This window comes from Leucoraja erinacea, chromosome 14, assembly GCF_028641065.1.
Source record: "Leucoraja erinacea ecotype New England chromosome 14, Leri_hhj_1, whole genome shotgun sequence".
NCBI lineage: Eukaryota > Metazoa > Chordata > Chondrichthyes > Rajiformes > Rajidae > Leucoraja > Leucoraja erinaceus.
The window spans coordinates 7,385,560-7,402,511 of NC_073390.1; the positions used below are offsets into that span (position 1 = coordinate 7,385,560).

At 40.3% G+C, this 16,952-nt stretch overlaps 2 protein-coding genes across 2 annotated transcripts; both read left to right on the forward strand.

Moving 5' to 3' along the window:
• Positions 1-1,491: 1,491 nt before the first annotated feature.
• On the forward strand, positions 1,492-7,435 carry LOC129703233 (integumentary mucin C.1-like). The gene is made up of 3 exons (XM_055645527.1): positions 1,492-2,288; positions 5,750-5,809; positions 7,224-7,435. The coding sequence occupies exons 1-3, from the start codon at positions 2,180-2,182 to the stop codon at positions 7,328-7,330; spliced, it is 276 nt and encodes a 91-aa protein (XP_055501502.1). The 5' UTR covers positions 1,492-2,179; the 3' UTR covers positions 7,331-7,435.
• LOC129703232 (salivary glue protein Sgs-3-like) lies at positions 7,432-14,852 on the forward strand. Its single transcript, XM_055645526.1, has 5 exons — positions 7,432-7,882; positions 9,366-9,425; positions 11,345-11,401; positions 12,851-12,910; positions 14,325-14,852. Exons 1-5 carry the CDS (start codon positions 7,732-7,734, stop codon positions 14,447-14,449), a joined length of 453 nt encoding a protein of 150 aa, XP_055501501.1. The 5' UTR covers positions 7,432-7,731; the 3' UTR covers positions 14,450-14,852.
• Positions 14,853-16,952: the final 2,100 nt, after the last annotated feature.

Sequence of the window (16,952 nt, forward strand, 5' to 3'; positions counted from 1 at the left end):
GTAAGGATATATCTGTCCATAGATATATTACACCATGCTTCCACATGAAGTTTCAATGTCCCTCCAACTTCCATGCTCCCTATTAATGCTGGAGCCCCAGATTCACCTACCTCCATGGTTATCGGTGGTAACCAAGTTATTTTCTTGGTTTCATTCGTGGTTGTGGAGGGCCTAAAGGTTAAGGTTAGGGTAGATGCTGACGTAGAGGCTTTTGCATCTTCCACAGTGGTCGTCCCGGGCCAAACCCTAAACAGGACGCTGCTGCTGGGTACCTTTGCCCAATTCTTTGTAGTATAATTACAAAAACTACTTCTCTTAGGATGCACATAAGGTTAATGTCTTCCCCAGATATCCTTTGGATGCTCTAATCAGCCCCAAAATCGAGCCTCCTCATCCAATTCTTAACCTGTTTGGACAGGTCTCCCCCAAATAACAGGGTCTATAGCCGTTTGCTTACATAGTATAGCGAACTTAGGGTCTAGAGCTGGCTGAATGGCCCTCTTCCTAATATATTTAGTTCAAACTGCACATTGCAAAAAAATAGTGCAACAGCATCCTTGTGGTCACTAATTATGTCCACCTTCTCTAACATGCGGGCCAAAGTTGTTATGCCCGCCATGAGACCTTTCAGAGTACTTTGGATTTTAATATCCCGACTCCTAACGGCCTTCCCAACATGTCTGCAAGTGCACCTGTAACACTGGCTACATTAAGAGCACCACAATTTCCCGGGGTATAAATGCCTTGCCAACACTTCAGCAAAAGTATTAGCTTGAAGTTGATGGGTGGACATATATTCAATACTCACAGCCATCCTTCTCGAGATCATTCTCAGTGTGTTCCTGCTGGCAGTACTGGCTCATCATGTTTAGCAGGTTGTTTTATCCCACCCTTCAATAGGGGAAGGTGGCTCCATCACCTGCTCAGATTTTACCCCATCAGACCTTCCATACCCTCCTCAGAGGCGTCTGATATTTCATGCAGCCCTTATGGGAAACTGCTGTGGGACTTATATTTTTTGCCCACTGTGGCTATCCTCCAATCCCGGAGCCTGCCACTTGTGGAGAAATTTACTCCAGCCACCGCTCCAGCCGACTTACATGCTCTCGGGCACTAGTCGTCGCGGGTGCTTTAATATATCGGACCGCTCCTGCCGACCTTGGTGCTCTCGGGCACTAGTCGCACGCGGTATATCCCGCAGCCAGCCCCCATGCCTACGGGCACTGGTCGCTCCCCATGGTCCCGGTACTCACGGGCACCTCTACCCATTTAGGGTGAAGTTTGGCACTTGCTCCCTTATGGGAGATGCTGGTGCCGACATTCATTGCTGCCTGCTGCTGGTCATTAAACAGCAGCGATTCTGTGTGGCAGCACTTCAGTTCTATACTGACATCAGTAGCTGGCTGCCTGCTGTTCAGCAATACAGCAGCAACGTCTGTGGCTCTGCCCTGACGTCCTTAGCTGGTTCTGCTCTTCAGAACACAGCAGCAACGTCTGTGGCTCTGCCCTGACGTCCTTAGCTGGCTGCCTGCTGCTCTTCAGAATACGGCAGCAAACGGCTGTAAAGAAACAAAGGTAAGGGAAATTTGTTCTTACCTGTACTGGTTCTCAGCCTGCCGTTTGGGAGGAACGTCCTTCCTCCCGCAGCCCCACGGACCCCGTAGCGTAGGTCCTTGGGCTGCTGTCCCAGATGTCCACTGACGGCTACGGAGTAGTCGTGCTCTCTTCCGGGTCCTGCAACCGCTTCAATCGGCTCCGGAGCCGCTAGCGACCGCATCCAACATAGACTCGGCTGAGTCTGGACACCCCCGGGACGTGTTGCTTCGCTTCCCGCCCGGCAGCAGTCAATCTTGCCAGTGCGGAGAGCGACGTCGGGCACAGCTGTTTCCTCTCCAGAGGATTCGCGTGCCGTCGGCTGCTGCTGGCTGCCCGCTGTCTCCGCGGTTCTCCCCTCCAGCTTCCCGCAGCTTCTTGCAGTCCTACCTGCAAGGTAAGTGGGAAACATTTTGCAGTCTCTTACCTGCTTCTTCCACTTACCTCTAGGGAGACGTCGTCTCCTACGTCTGACTCGTTCAATGCGTGTATGCGATATGACACGCATGCGTCGTAGCGGGCTTCTTTCACGTAGTCACTCACGTGACTCCGAAGTAAAATTGTGTTTTATTACTTTCAAAGGATTATGTTGCCTTTGATATCAATGTGTCTTTTCTCTTCCTTTTCCATTATAGAGGCAAACACAGCTACTACTACACCTACAACCACTCCCACCACAAGCAGCACAACAACAGGTATAATTTTGCATCAACTCTATGCCTTGTTCATCTTCCCAGACTCATATTTAATATTTAATATTTACTCATACTGATGCAGGGTCTCAATCCCAAACGTCACCTAACCCTTTTCCCCAGAGATTCCGAACCGCTGGGTTACTCCAGCTTTTTGTGTCCACATTTGGTTTAAACCAGCATCTGCAGTTCCTTCCTACACTAATATTTACAATGCATTCAAATATCAAACCATGGGCGATGTTTGCTTGTTGTTCCTACAATAATCCTAAAACATGCCAAAACAATTGATCAAACCACAATCTCATGCCGACCATCAATCACCCATTTCACACTAGTTTTATGATTTTACACATTCTTATCCACACTTTGTAAAGCTGGAGAAAAGCAATAGACAAAGATTGATCATTGTTTTTGCCAACCTACTACCAAATGGCCAAACCATCGATCACTTCACACTTAATGATGGTATCAAAAAATGGTGCAATTCTATGGATGTAGCTAAATGTAGTTAGGAGATTTTTCAGAACAAAATTCATTCTTCTTAATGAAGAAAATTATAATGTACTTTTGGTTTGTTACATGTGATATAGTCAAAGATACCATTGTCTGAGACATCACTGTAAACCGCTCAAGTATCATATTTTCCCAGCTGATCTCCAAGCAGGAAGCATAATTTAAACATTATGAACCACACATTAGATGGGAGTGATTGGTGGTACATATGCAGCCATTTGTAGGCTAAACTTGTTGCTGATTGGCCTCATCAGCAACAACGATGAGCTGGCCTACAGGGAGGAGGTCCAGCACTTAGAAGCATGGTGCGCTGACAACAACCTGGCCCTTAACTCCAAGAAGACCAAGGAGCTCATTGTAGACTTCAGGAAGTCCAGAGGCGGCACGCACACCCCCATCCACATTAACGGGACGGAGGTGGAACGTGTTTCTAGCTTCAGGTTCCTGGGAGTCAACATCTCCGATGACCTCTCTTGGACCCACAATACCTCTACTCTGATCAAGAAGGCTCATCAGCGTCTCTTCTTCCTGAGGAGACTGAAGAAGGTCCATCTGTCTCCTCAGATCCTGGTGAACTTCTACCGCTGCACCATCGAGAGCATCCTTACCAACTGCATCACAGTATGGTATGGCAACTGCTCTGTCTCCGACCGGAAGGCATTGCAGAGGGTGGTGAAAATTGCCCAACGCATTTACCGGTTCCACGCTCCCCTCCATTGAGTCTGTCCAAAGCAAGCGCTGTCTGCGGAGGGCACTCAGCATTGCCAAGGACTGCTCTCACCCCAACCATGGACTGTTTACCCTCCTACCATCCGGGAGGCGCTACAGGTCTCTCCGTTGCCGAACCAGCAGGTCGAGGAACAGCTTCTTTCCGGCGGCTGTCACTCTACTCAACAACGTACCTCGGTGACTGCCCAATCACCACCCACCCCGGCGCCCGGACCCCCCCCCCCCCCCCACCCCCCACCCCCCCCCCCCCCCCCCCCCGGACACTTATTATTATTTATTCAAATCGTTTGCTATGTCGCTCTTCAAGGGAGATGCTAAATGCATTTTGTTGTCTCTGTACTGTACACTGACAATGACAATTAAATTGAATCTGAATCTGAATCTGAATCTGAATATTCCCATGCGAAACACATTTAACGCTGATGGAAATCCTGTCAATATTGAAATCCCCTCACAGAATCTTGGAAACTTTGTCAATTGGAAATTAGCAACAGGGGACATGGCTATGTTACCAGGTAGATGATTAAAATATACTAATATTTGTTTTCAAAAGGAAAACAAGTAACGGTAGCTTTCTTCGAATTTTAGGGATATTTTAAATAGCTTATAAGAGTAGACATCCAAGCACAGCCCGGTATTTGAACTCACATTTATTTCTACATATGAGGCTTTGGTCACTTTGCCTTCCTAACCAAGTGAGTCCACAACAACTTGAGAGGTTCCATGTATTGCTAATAGTTATTCCAAAAGACATTCCAAATTGAAGATTTCAAAGTTCTGTGATTTCATGCCGTGAACACGAGTCCGCACAAGCACAACTGCATCAGTTGACCACAGATAAGGGAAACATTCATAATGCATACAGACATGACATAGATTTAAAACATGCTGATGCTTTTTAATAAATAATAATAATAATAATATTAACGCCTCTCATCCGGGAGAAATCTATTAAACTGAACTTAAAATAGAGTTGGCAAATACCCCCAGTCTGGCAATGGGTTATTATAAAATGTTTGGAAAGTTAGTTTGTTTGACCATCCTGCAGGTGCTAGGATGTGGTCCAGTGGAACCTACATAACCCTTGCTGCTGATGTTGTAGCAGCCCTGGTGGAGTGAGATTTGACAACATTAGTATCTACTCCTGCACAAGCCAATAACCCATTTTAACCACCTGGAAATGGTCTGAACTGTACCTTACTATGCGGTTATTTGTAACTAACAAACATTGCTAGTTCAGAGCCTCTAAGGCTCATGGTGACCTTGACGTATTGTCGTATATGTGTGACCACATATAACCGAAGGTCAATGGGGTATGCCATGAAAAAAATGGTTTGAGACCTGACGCTCCTGGTCTGCTCTGCTTAACTAAATCATAAACATAAAATATTATATTATTTGCTGATGTAACCATCCTGTTTAGTTGCAATTTATGTAGTGACTGGAACCATTGCGCTGAGACCAGCGCCATGAGGATAACTACCTTATGAGAGCCGGTCCAAAGATAAGGATGTAGCTGGAGCCCCCTGGTGAAGTAGTGTTAACACAATGTCAATATCTCATACTTCCCTGTACTTGTGCCTGGGAGAACTTGTGTTAAAGATATCCTTTATAAACTGGATATCAGAGGGTGAGACCCGACAGCGTGGGTCCCGTTCGCTGCAGCAAATATGATGAGAAGGCATGTTGTGCACTATAACTTAATTTATTGTCAAAGACCCATTTGAAAATGAACTCCACGACATCAGTTATCTGTGCTGTATTACATGTGACATTAGCATTTAAACAAAACACTTCCCATCTCCTGAAGAGGAAATGTACTGCTTTTTTCGGTGCTATCCCTGCACTCTGCAGTGAGCACAAACATGGATCGGTCTGACAACCCGAGCCGCAGGAGAAGTCTACTCAGAGTCTGAAAGTCAATGAATTGATTTTATCATGCAGAGGCTGGGTTCTGGTGACTTGTCAATCATAAGGCCAAGAACAAATTAAAATCCATAACATTAACAGTCCATGAAAATCAAGAGCATGAATTTACTTAGATCGCCAAGTTCCGATAAAACTACATATTGCTCAAATCTTATTGATCATTTCTTCACCAACTTTTATTTTCTCGTCAGTAGTTGAAATGTTTTGTCATAGAATTGTGTTTTATTACTTTCAAACGATTATGTTGCCTTTGATATCAATGTGTCTTTTCTCTTCTTTTTCCATTATAGAGCCAACCACAGCTACTACTACACCTACAACCACTCCCACCACAAGCAGCACAACAACAGGTATAATTTTGCATCAACCGTATGCCTTGTTCATCTTCCTAGACTCATATTTAAGAAAATACTGACGCAGGGTCTCAATCCCAAAGGTCACTTATCCCTTTTCCCCAGAGATTCTGACTCGCTGGGTTACTCCAGCTTTTTGTACCCACATTTGGTTTAAACCAGCATCTGCAGTTCCTTTCTACACTAATATTTACAATGCATTCAAATACCAAACCATGGGCGATGTTTGATTGTGGTTCCTTCAATTTTTCTAAAACATGCCAAAACAATTGATCAAAGCACAATCTAATGCTGACCATCAATCACCCATTTCACATTAGTTCTATGATTTCACACATTCTTATCCACATTTTGAAAAGCAGGTGAAAAGCAATAGACAAAGATTGATCATTGTTTTTGCCCACCTACTATCAAATGGCCAAACAATAGATCACTTCACACTTAATCATTGTAAAAAAAAATGGTGCAATTCTGTAGATGTAGCTAAATGTAGTGATGCCATGAAAAAAATAGTTTGAGAGGTGACGCTCCTGGTCTGCTTAGCTTAACTAAATCATAAACATAAAATATTATATTATTTGCTGATGTAACCATCCTGTTCAGTCGCAATTTATGTAGTGACTGGAACCATTACGCTGAGACCAGCGCCATGAGTATAACTACCTTATGAGAGCCGGTCCAAAGATAAGGATGTAGCTGGAGCCCCCTGGTGACGTAGTGTTAACACAATGTCAATATCTCATACTTCCCTGTATTTGAGCCTGGGAGAACTTGTGTTAAAGATATCCTTTATAAACAGGATATCAGAGGGTGAGACCTGACAGAGTGGGTCCCGTTCGCTGCAGCAAATATGATGAGAAGGCATGTTGGGCACAGTTAATGGCACTATAACTTAAATTATTGTCAAAGACCCATTTGAAAATGAACTCCACGACATCAGTTATCTGTGCTGTATTAAATGTGTCATTAGCATTTAAACAAAACACTTCCCATCTCCTGAAGAAGAAATGTGCTGCTTTTTTGGGTGCTATCCCTGCACTCTGCAATGAGCACAAACATGGATCGGTCTGACAACCCGAGCCGCAGGAGCAGTCTACTCAGAGTCTGAAAGTCAATTAATTGATTTTATCATGCAGAGGCTGGGTTCTGGTGACGTGTCAAGCATAAGGCCAAGAACAAATTAAAATCCATAACATTAACAGTCCATGAAAATCAAGAGCATGAATTTACTTAGATCGCCAAGTTCCGATAAAACTACATATTGCTCAAATCTGATTGAGCATTTCTTCACCAACTTTTATTTTCTCTTCAGTAGTAGAAATGTTTTGTCATAGAATTGTGTTTTATTACTTTCAAAGGATTATGTTGCCTTTGATATCAATGTGTCTTTTCTCTTCCTTTTCCATTATAGAGCCAACCACAGCTACTACTACACCTACAACCACTCCCACCACAATCAGCACAACAACAGGTATAATTTTGCATCAACTGTATGCCTTGTTCATCTTCCCAGACTAATATTTAATATTTATTATTTACTCATACTGATGCAGGGTCTCAATCTCATCCAGCTAAAATTTCTGATTCAAGTAATTTACATGCAATTTAATATTCAGCAATGTGTAAAGAATATCACTACTAAATAAATTCATTACATTACAATTACATCACAAATGTAGATTGAAACCTGCAGGCAGAATAGCAAAGCATTCACTACCAGAAGACCAAATTATTTGATGTGCAATAACAGGTGACCTGTCATGCATAAGACCAAGAACAAATTACAATCCAGAGCATTAACAGTCCATGAAAATCAAGAGAATTAATTCAGTTAGATCTCCAAGTCAATAAAACAACATATTGCTCAAATCTTATGGAGCATTTCTTCACCAGCTTTTATTTTCTCTTCAGCAGTTGAAATGTTTTGTCATAGAATTGTGTTTTATTACTTTCAAATGATTATGTTTCCTTTGATATCAATGGGTCTTTTCTCTTCCTTTTTCGTTTTAGAGCCAACCACAACTACTACCACAACTACAACAACTCCCACCACAAGCAGCACAACAACAGGTATAATTTTGCATCAACTGTATGCCTTGTTCATCTTCCCAGACTCATATTTAAGAAAATACTGATGCAGGGTCTCAATCCCAAACGTCACTTCTCCCTTTTCCCCAGAGATGCTGTCCGACCTGCGGGGTTACTCCAGCTTTCTGTGTCCACATTAGGTTTAATCCAGCATCTGCAGTTCCTTTCTACACTGATATTTATAATGCAGTGAAGTACCAAACCATGGGCGATGTTTGATTGTAGTTCCTACAATTTTTCTAAAACATGCCAAAACAATTGATCAGAGCACAATCTCATGCCGACCATCAATCACCCATTTCACATTAGTTCTATGATTTCACACTTTCTCATCCATAGAAACATAGAAACATAGAAAATAGGTGCAGGAGTACGCCATTCGCACTTCGAGCCTGCACGGCCATTCAATATGATCATGGCTGATCATCCAACTCAGTATCCTGTACCTGCCTTCTCTCCATACCCTCTGATCCCTTTAGCCAGAAGGGCCACATCTAACTCCCTTTTAAATATAGCCAATGAACTGGCCTCAACTATCTTCTTTGGCAGAGAATTCCAGAGATTCACCACTCTCTGCGTGAGAAATGTTTTCCTCATCTCGGTCCTAAAATATTTCCCCCTTATCTTTAAACTAAGACCCCTTGTTCTGGACTTCCCTAACTTGGGGAACAATCTTTCTGCATCTAGCCTGTCAAACCGCTTAAGAATTTTGTAAGTTTCTATAAGATCCCCCCTCAATCTTCTAAATTCTAGCGAGTACAAGCCGCGTCTATCCAGTCTTTCTTCATATGAAAGTCCTGACATCCCAAGAATCAGTCTGGTGAGCCTTCTCTGTACTCCCTCAATGGCAAGAATGTCTTTCCTCAGATTAGGAGACCAAAACTGTACGCAATACTGCAGGTGTGGTCTCACCAAGACCCTGTACAACTGCAGTAGAACCTCCCTGCTCCTATATTTTTGTAAAGCAGGAGAAAAGCAATAGACAAAGATTGATCATTGTTTTTACCAACTTACTCCCAAATGGGCAAACCATAGATTGCTTCACACTTAATCATTGTAAAAAAAATGGTGCAATTCTATAGATGTAGCTAAATGTAGTCAGAAGATTTTTCAGAACAAAATTCATTGGAATATCAGGTGACCTGTCATGCATAAGACCAAGAACAAATTTCAATCCAGAGCATTAAAATTCAGTGGAATAACAGGTGACCTGTCATGCATAAGACCAAGAACAAATTTCAATCCAGAGCATTAACAGTCCATGAAAATCAAGAGCATTCATTTAGTTAGGTATCCAAGTGAATAAAACAACATATTGCTTAAATCTTATTGAGCATTTCTTCACCAACTTTTATTTTCTCTACAGTAGTTGAAATGTTTTGTCATAGAATTGTGTTTTATTACTTTCAAATGATTATGTTTCCTTTGATATCAAAGTGTCTTTTCTCTTCCTTTTCCATTTTAGAACCAACCACAACTACTACTACAACTACAACCACTCCCACCACAAGCAGCACAACAACAGGTATAATTTTGCATCAACTGTAGGCCTTGTTCATCTTCCAAGACTCATATGTAAGAAAATACTGATGCAGGGTCTCAATCCCAAACGTTATCTATCGCTTTTCCCCAGAGATGCTGTCCGACCCACTGGGTTACTCCAGCTTTTTGTGTCCACATTTGGTTTAAACCAGCATCTGCAGTTCCTTTCTACACCAATATTTATAATGCACTCAAGTATCAAACCATGGGCGATGTTTGATTGTGGTTCCTACAATTTTTCTAAAACATGCCAAAACAATCTCATGCAATCAAAGCACAATCTCATGCCGACCATCAATCACCCATTTCACACACGTTCTATGATTTCACACTTTCTCATCCACATTTTGTAAAACAAGAGAAAAACAATCGACAAAGATTGATCATTATTTTTGCCAACTTACTCCCAAATGGGCAAACCATAGATTACTTCACACTTAATCATTGTAAAAAAAATGGTGCAATTCTATAGATGTAGCTAAATATAATCAGGAGATTTTTTGGAACAAAATTCATTCTTCATAATGAAGAAAATTGCAATGTACATTTGTTTTGTTACATGGCATATAGTCAAAGACACTTACAGCTGAGGCATCACTGTAATCCACTCAAGTATCATATTTTCCCAGCTCATCTCCAAGCAGGAAGTATAATTTAACCATTACGAACCACACATTAGACTGCAGTGATTGGTGGTACATATGCAGCCATTTCTAGGCAATAATTTTCATGCCAAACACATTTGACGCTGATGGAAATCCTGTCAATATTGAAATCCCCTCACCGAACCTTGGAATCTTTGTCAATTGGAAATTTGCAACAGGTCTATGGCTACGTTACCAGGTAGCTGATTATAAGATACTAATATTTGTTTTCAAAAGGAAAACAAGTAACTGTAACCTGCTTAGAATTGTAGGGATATTTTAAATAACTTATAAGAGTAGACATCCAAGCACAGCCCGGTATTTGATCTCACATTTTTTTTGCATATGAAGCTTTTGTCACTTTGACCTCCTATGCAACTGAGTCAACAACAACCTTGAGAGGTTCCCTGTATTGCTAATAGTTATTCCAAAAGACATTTGAATAGTTATTCCAACAATTATTCCTTATGCCCCTGTCTCATTTAGGAAACCTGAACGGAAACCAGACTTTGCGCCCCACCCAAGATTTCCGTGCAGTTTCCGGAGATTTTTGTCAGTCTCCCTACCTGCTTCCACTACCTGCAACCTCCGGCAACCAGCTGCAACCTCCGGGCACCGCATGGAAACCTTGGGTGGGGCGCAATTTCTCCAGACGTTTTCGTTCAGGTTTCCTAAGTGCGACAGAGGCATAAGGACAATTGTTCAAAAAAGTTGTCTTGTTAACGTGTGTTCCTCTACTATTATTCAAAGTTCTAGTTTTGACTGTCATCCCCAAATTAAAACCATTTAATGTTGTACGTTCTGTGATATCTCAACCAGCTAAAAGTTTGGATTCAAGTAATTTACATGCAATTTAATATTCAGCAGTGTGTGAAGAAGTTCACTACTAAATAATTCATCACATTACAATTACATCATAAATGTAGATTGAAACCTGCAGGCAGAATTGCAAAGCATTCACTACCAGAAGTCCAAATTATTTGCTGTGAAATTACAGATGACCTGTCATGCATAAGACCAAGAACAAATTACAATCCATAGCATTAACAGTCCATGAAAATCAAGAGCATAAATTGAATTAGATCTCCAAGCTCCAATAAAACAGCATATTGCTCAAATCTTATTGAGCATTTCTTCACCAACTTTTATTTTCTCTTCAGTAGTTGAAATGTTTTGTCAAAGAATTGTGTTTTATTACTTTCAAATGATTATATTTCCTTTGATATCAATGTGTCTTTTCTCTTACTTTCCATTTTAGAGCCAACCACAACTACTACACATACAACCACTCCCACCACAAGCAGCACAACAACAGGTATAATTTTGCATCAACTGTATGCCTTGTTCATCTTCCCAGACTCATATTTAAGAAAATAATGATGCAGGGTCTCAATCCCAAATGTCACAAGTCTCCCATTTCCCCAGAGATGCTGTCCGACCCACTGGGTTACTCCAGCTTTTTGTGTCCACATTTGGTTTAAACCAGCATCTGTAGTTCCTTTCTACACCAATATTTATAATGCACTCAAGTACCAAACCATGGGCGATATTTGATTGCGGTTCCTACAATTTTTCTAAAACATGCCAAAACAATTGATCAAAGCACAATCTCATGCCGACCATCAATCACCCATTTCACATTAGTTCTATGATTTCACACTTTCTCATCCACATATTGTAAAGCAGGAGAAAAGCAATAGACAAAGATTGATCATTTATTTTGCCAACTTACTCCCAAAACGGCAAACCATAGATTACTTCACACTTAACCATTGTAAAAAAAATGGTGCAATTCTATAGATGTACCTGAATGTAGTCAGGATATTTTTCAGTACAAAATTCATTCTTCATAATGAAGAAAATTACAATGTACATTTGTTTTGTTACATCGCATATAGTCAAATATATCAATAGCTGAGGCATCACTGTAAACCACTCAAGTATCATATTTTCCCAGCTCATCTACAAGCAGGAAGCATAATTTAAACATTGCGAACTAGACATTAGACTGCAGTGATTGGTGGTACATATGCAGCCATTTCTAGGCAATAATTTTCATGCCAAACACATTTGACGCAGATGGAAATCCTGTCAATATTGAAATTCCCTCACCGAATCTTGGAATCTTTGTCAATTGGAATTAACAACAGGTCCATGGCTACGTTACCAGGTAGCTGAGTACAAGATACTAATATTCGTTTTCAAAAGGAAAACAAGTAACTGTAGCCTGCCTAGAATTTTAGGGATATTTTAAATAACTAGTTTTGACTGTCATCCCCAAATTAAAACCATTTAATGTTGTTCGGTCTGTGATATCTCATCCAGCTAAAATTTCTGATTCAAGTAATTTACATGCAATTTAATATTCAGCAATGTGTAAAGAATATCACTACTAAATAAATTCATTACATTACAATTACATCACAAATGTTGATTGAAACCTGCAGGCAGAATAGCAAAGCATTCACTACCAGAAGACCAAATTATTTGATGTGCAATAACAGGTGACCTGTCATGCATAAGACCAAGAACAAATTACAATCCAGAGCATTAACAGTCCATGAAAATCAAGAGAATTAATTCAGTTAGATATCCAAGTCAATAAAACAACTTATTGCTCAAATCTTATGGAGCATTTCTTCACCAGCTTTTATTTTCTCTTCAGCAGTTGAAATGTTTTGTCATATAATTGTGTTTTATTACTTTCAAATGATTATGTTTCCTTTGATATCAATGGGTCTTTTCTCTTCCTTTTCCATTTTAGAGCCAACCACAACTACTACTACAACTACAAACACTCCCGCCACAAGCAGCACAACAACAGGTATAATTTTGCATCAACTGTATGCCTTGTTCATCTTCCCAGACTCATATTTAAGAAAATACTGATGCAGGGTCTCAATCCCAAACGTCACCTCTCCCTTTTCCCCAGAGATGCTGTCCGACCTGCGGGGTTACTCCAGCTTTCTGTGTCCACATTTGGTTTAATCCAGCATCTGCAGTTCCTTTCTACACTAATATTTATAATGCAGTGAAGTACCAAACCATGGGCGATGTTTGATTGTAGTTCCTACAATTTTTCTAAAACATGCCAAAACAATTGATCAGAGCACAATCTCATGCCGACCATCAATCACCCATTTCACACTAGTTCTATGATTTCACACTTTCTCATCCATAGAAACATAGAAACATAGAAAATAGGTGCAGGAAGCATAACTTAAACATTACGAACCACACATTAGACTGCAGTGATTGGTGGTACATATGCAGCCATTTCTAAGCAATATTTTTCATGCCAAACACATTTGACGCTGATGGAAATCATGTCAATATTGAAATCCCCTCACCGAACCTTGGAATCTTTGTCAATTGGAAATTAGCATCATGGCTACGTTACCAGGTAGCTGATTACATGATACTAATATTTGCTTTCAAAAGGAAAATAAGTAACTGTAGCCTGCATAGAATTTTAGGGATATTTTAAATAACTTATAAGAGTAGACATCCAAGCACAGCCGGGTATTTTAACTCACATTTTTTTCTGCATATTAGGCTTTGGTCACTTTGACTTCCTATGCAACTGAGTCAACAACAACCTTGAGAGGTTCCTTGTATTGCTAATAGTTATTCCAAAAGACATTCCAATAGTTATTCCAAAAGTTATTCCTGAGGACAATTGTTCAAAAAAATTGTCTTGTTGCCGTGTATTCCTCTGCTATTATTCAAAGTTCTAGTTTTGACTGTCATCCCCAAATTAAAACCATTAATGTTTTATTGTCTGTGATAGCTCAACCAGCTAAAATTTCTGATTCAAGTAATTTACATGCAATTTAGTATTCAGCAATGTGTAAAGAATATCACTACTAAATAAATTCATTACATTACAATTACATCACAAATGTAGATTGAAACCTGCAGGAACAATAGCAAAGCATTCACTACCAGAAGACCAAATTATTTGATGTGGAATAACAGGTGACCTGTCATGCATAAGACCAAGAACAAATTACAACCCATAGCATTACCAGTCCTTGAAAATCAAGAGCATGAATTTAGTTAGATATCCAAGTCAATAAAACAACATATTGCTTAAATCTTATTGAGCATTTCTTCACCAACTTTTATTTTCTCTACAGTAGTTGAATTGTTTTGTCATAGAATTGAGTTTTATTACTTTCAAATGATTATGTTTCCTTTGATATCAATGGGTCTTTTCTCTTCCTTTTCCATTTTAGAGCCAACCACAACTACTACTACACCTACAACCACTCCCACCACAAGCAGCACAACAAGAGGTATAATTTTGCATCAACTGTATGCCTTGTTCATCTTCCCAGACTCATATGTAAGAAAATACTGATGCAGGGTCTCAATCACAAATGTCACCTCTCCCTTTTCCCCAGAGATGCTGTCCGACCCACTGGGTTACTCCAGCTTTTTGTGTCCACATTTGGTTTAAACCAGCATCTGCAGTTCCTTTCTACACCAATATTTATAATGCACTCAAGTATCAAACCATGGGCGATATTTGATTGTGGTTCCTACAATTTTTCTAAAACATGCCAAAACAATTGATCAAAGCACAATCTCATGCCGACCATCAATCACCCATTTCACACTAGTTCTATGATTTCACACTTTCTCATCCACATATTGTAAAGCAGGAGAAAAGCAATAGACAAAGATTGATCATTTATTTTGCCAACTTACTCCCAAAAGGGCAAACCATAGATTACTTCACACTTAATCATTGTAAAAAAAATGGTGCAATTCTATAGTTGTACCTGAATGTAGTCAGGATTTTTTTCAGAACAAAATTCATTCTTCATAATGAAGAAAATTACAATGTACATTAGTTTTGTTACATCGCATATAGTCAAAGATATCAATAGCTGAGGCATCGCTGTAAACCACTCAAGTATCATATTTTCCCAGCTCCTCACCAAGCAGGAAGCATAATTTAAACATTACGAACTACACATTAGACTGCAGTGATTGGTGGTACATATGCAGCCATTTCTAGGCAATAATTTTCATGCCAAACACATTTGACGCAGATGGAAATCCTGTCAATATTGAAATTCCCTCACCGAATCTTGGAATCTTTGTCAATTGGAATTAGCAACAGGTCCATGGCTACGTTACCAGGTAGCTGAGTACAAGATACTAATATTTGTTTTCAAAAGGAAAACAAGTAACTGTAGCCTGCTTAGAATTTTAGGGATATTTTAAATAACTCGTTTTGACTGTCATCCCCAAATTAAAACCATTTAATGTTGTTCGGTCTGTGATATCTCATCCAGCTAAAATTTCTGATTCAAGTAATTTACATGCAATTTAATATTCAGCAATGTGTAAAGAATATCACTACTAAATACATTCATTACATTACAATTACATCACAAATGTTGATTGAAACCTGCAGGCAGAATAGCAAAGCATTCACTGCCAGAAGACCAAATTATTTGATGTGCAATAACAGGTGACCTGTCATGCATAAGACCAAGAACAAATTACAATCCAGAGCATTAACAGTCCATGAAAATCAAGAGAATTAATAGTAAGATTAAACGAGTACTTACCAGTATGAAGTTTGATCTGTATTTTATGAGGAGTTACGATGAGGGATTACATGAAGAACCCGCCCAGTGCGCTGTTGCGGCATACTTCGAAGCAGCGGTGTGGAATCACTGGATAGACACAATATTTGAAGTAACATAGTAAAGATCATGAGACATCAGTTTATTAGTTTGATCTATATATTGAGGGTGGGAGCGGAGGGCACGTAATCCCTCATCGTAACTCCTCATTAAATACAGATCAAACTTCATACTGGTAAGTACTCGTTTAATCTTACTATTTTACTTCGGAGTCACGTGAGTGATTCCGTGAAGATTTCAAAGGTCTGTGATTTCAAACCGTGTAACAGTTTTTATTTCACTCACTGCCGAAGTTTTTGAGGGAGGAAGTGTTATCGTAATCAACCAATGGATCTGCTTTCACAAGAAACAGAAAGGTATTTGTTAACAATAACAACATAAATAGCTCCCCTGAGCTTAAATTAATATTGCAGTTTGTAATATTCTTTCTGCAATTAAATCAGGCTTATCAACGGTTTACAATAAAAAATGTTCTGAACGTCGTTTCCGTTGACCATCCTCCCGTATTGAGAATGTGGTCAGCCGGGATGTCCATTCGTTCAGCCGCTGATATCAATGCTGCCCTAGTGGAATGGGATTTAAATGTATTATTATCTATTCCGGCAGCTTTCAGTACCTGTTTGAGCCACCTTGAAGTGGTTTGGCTCGTACCCCGTCTTGGGGTTTCTGTGGTTGACCCATAGGCTTTCCTCTCCCTCTAAGATTGTGGGTTGTGTCTATATATTGTAGTAGATGGGTCACCACACTCAACCTGGACTCTGGTGGGTAGGCCCGGAATCCCCCCAGTGAATTGGGCGTTCCTGGTCCATATAACAATTGCAGCACGGAAAACACAGGCCATCTCGACCCTACTAGTCCGTGCCGAACTCATAATCTCGCCTAGTCCCATATACCTGCGAGTTAGCAGACCTAGAATGATGAACGTGATGCGTCTGGGGTAATCACCATGTTATCCAGTCTAGTTTTATGGAGTGACTGGACTCTGTGAGCGTATACAAGAGCCATAAGCATGAGCGTTTTTAACATAGATTGAGCAAGACTGAGGGATCTGGCTGGTGCCATTCTCTGAGATATGTCAATATCACACCGATATCCCATGCATGGGTATACCTGGGTTTTGCTGTCCTGCTGTTTTTAGATAAGCAGACAAGGCGCTCCATGCTGTATTTACGGCACTGTAACTCACCTTTTAATCATGGTGTA

Excerpts from the sequence above, each read along its gene's own strand:
- LOC129703232 (XM_055645526.1), top strand. The coding sequence starts at position 7,732 with ATGTTTTGTCATAGAATTGTGTTTTATTACTTTCAAATGATTATGTTT. Across the intron at positions 7,883-9,365 it reads CACAAGCAGCACAACAACAG|AACCAACCACAACTACTACT; the intron begins GTATAATTTTGC and ends TTTCCATTTTAG. Across the intron at positions 12,911-14,324 it reads CACAAGCAGCACAACAACAG|AGCCAACCACAACTACTACT; the intron begins GTATAATTTTGC and ends TTTCCATTTTAG.
- LOC129703233 (XM_055645527.1), top strand. The coding sequence starts at position 2,180 with ATGTTGCCTTTGATATCAATGTGTCTTTTCTCTTCCTTTTCCATTATA. Across the intron at positions 2,289-5,749 it reads CACAAGCAGCACAACAACAG|AGCCAACCACAGCTACTACT; the intron begins GTATAATTTTGC and ends TTTCCATTATAG. Across the intron at positions 5,810-7,223 it reads CACAAGCAGCACAACAACAG|AGCCAACCACAGCTACTACT; the intron begins GTATAATTTTGC and ends TTTCCATTATAG.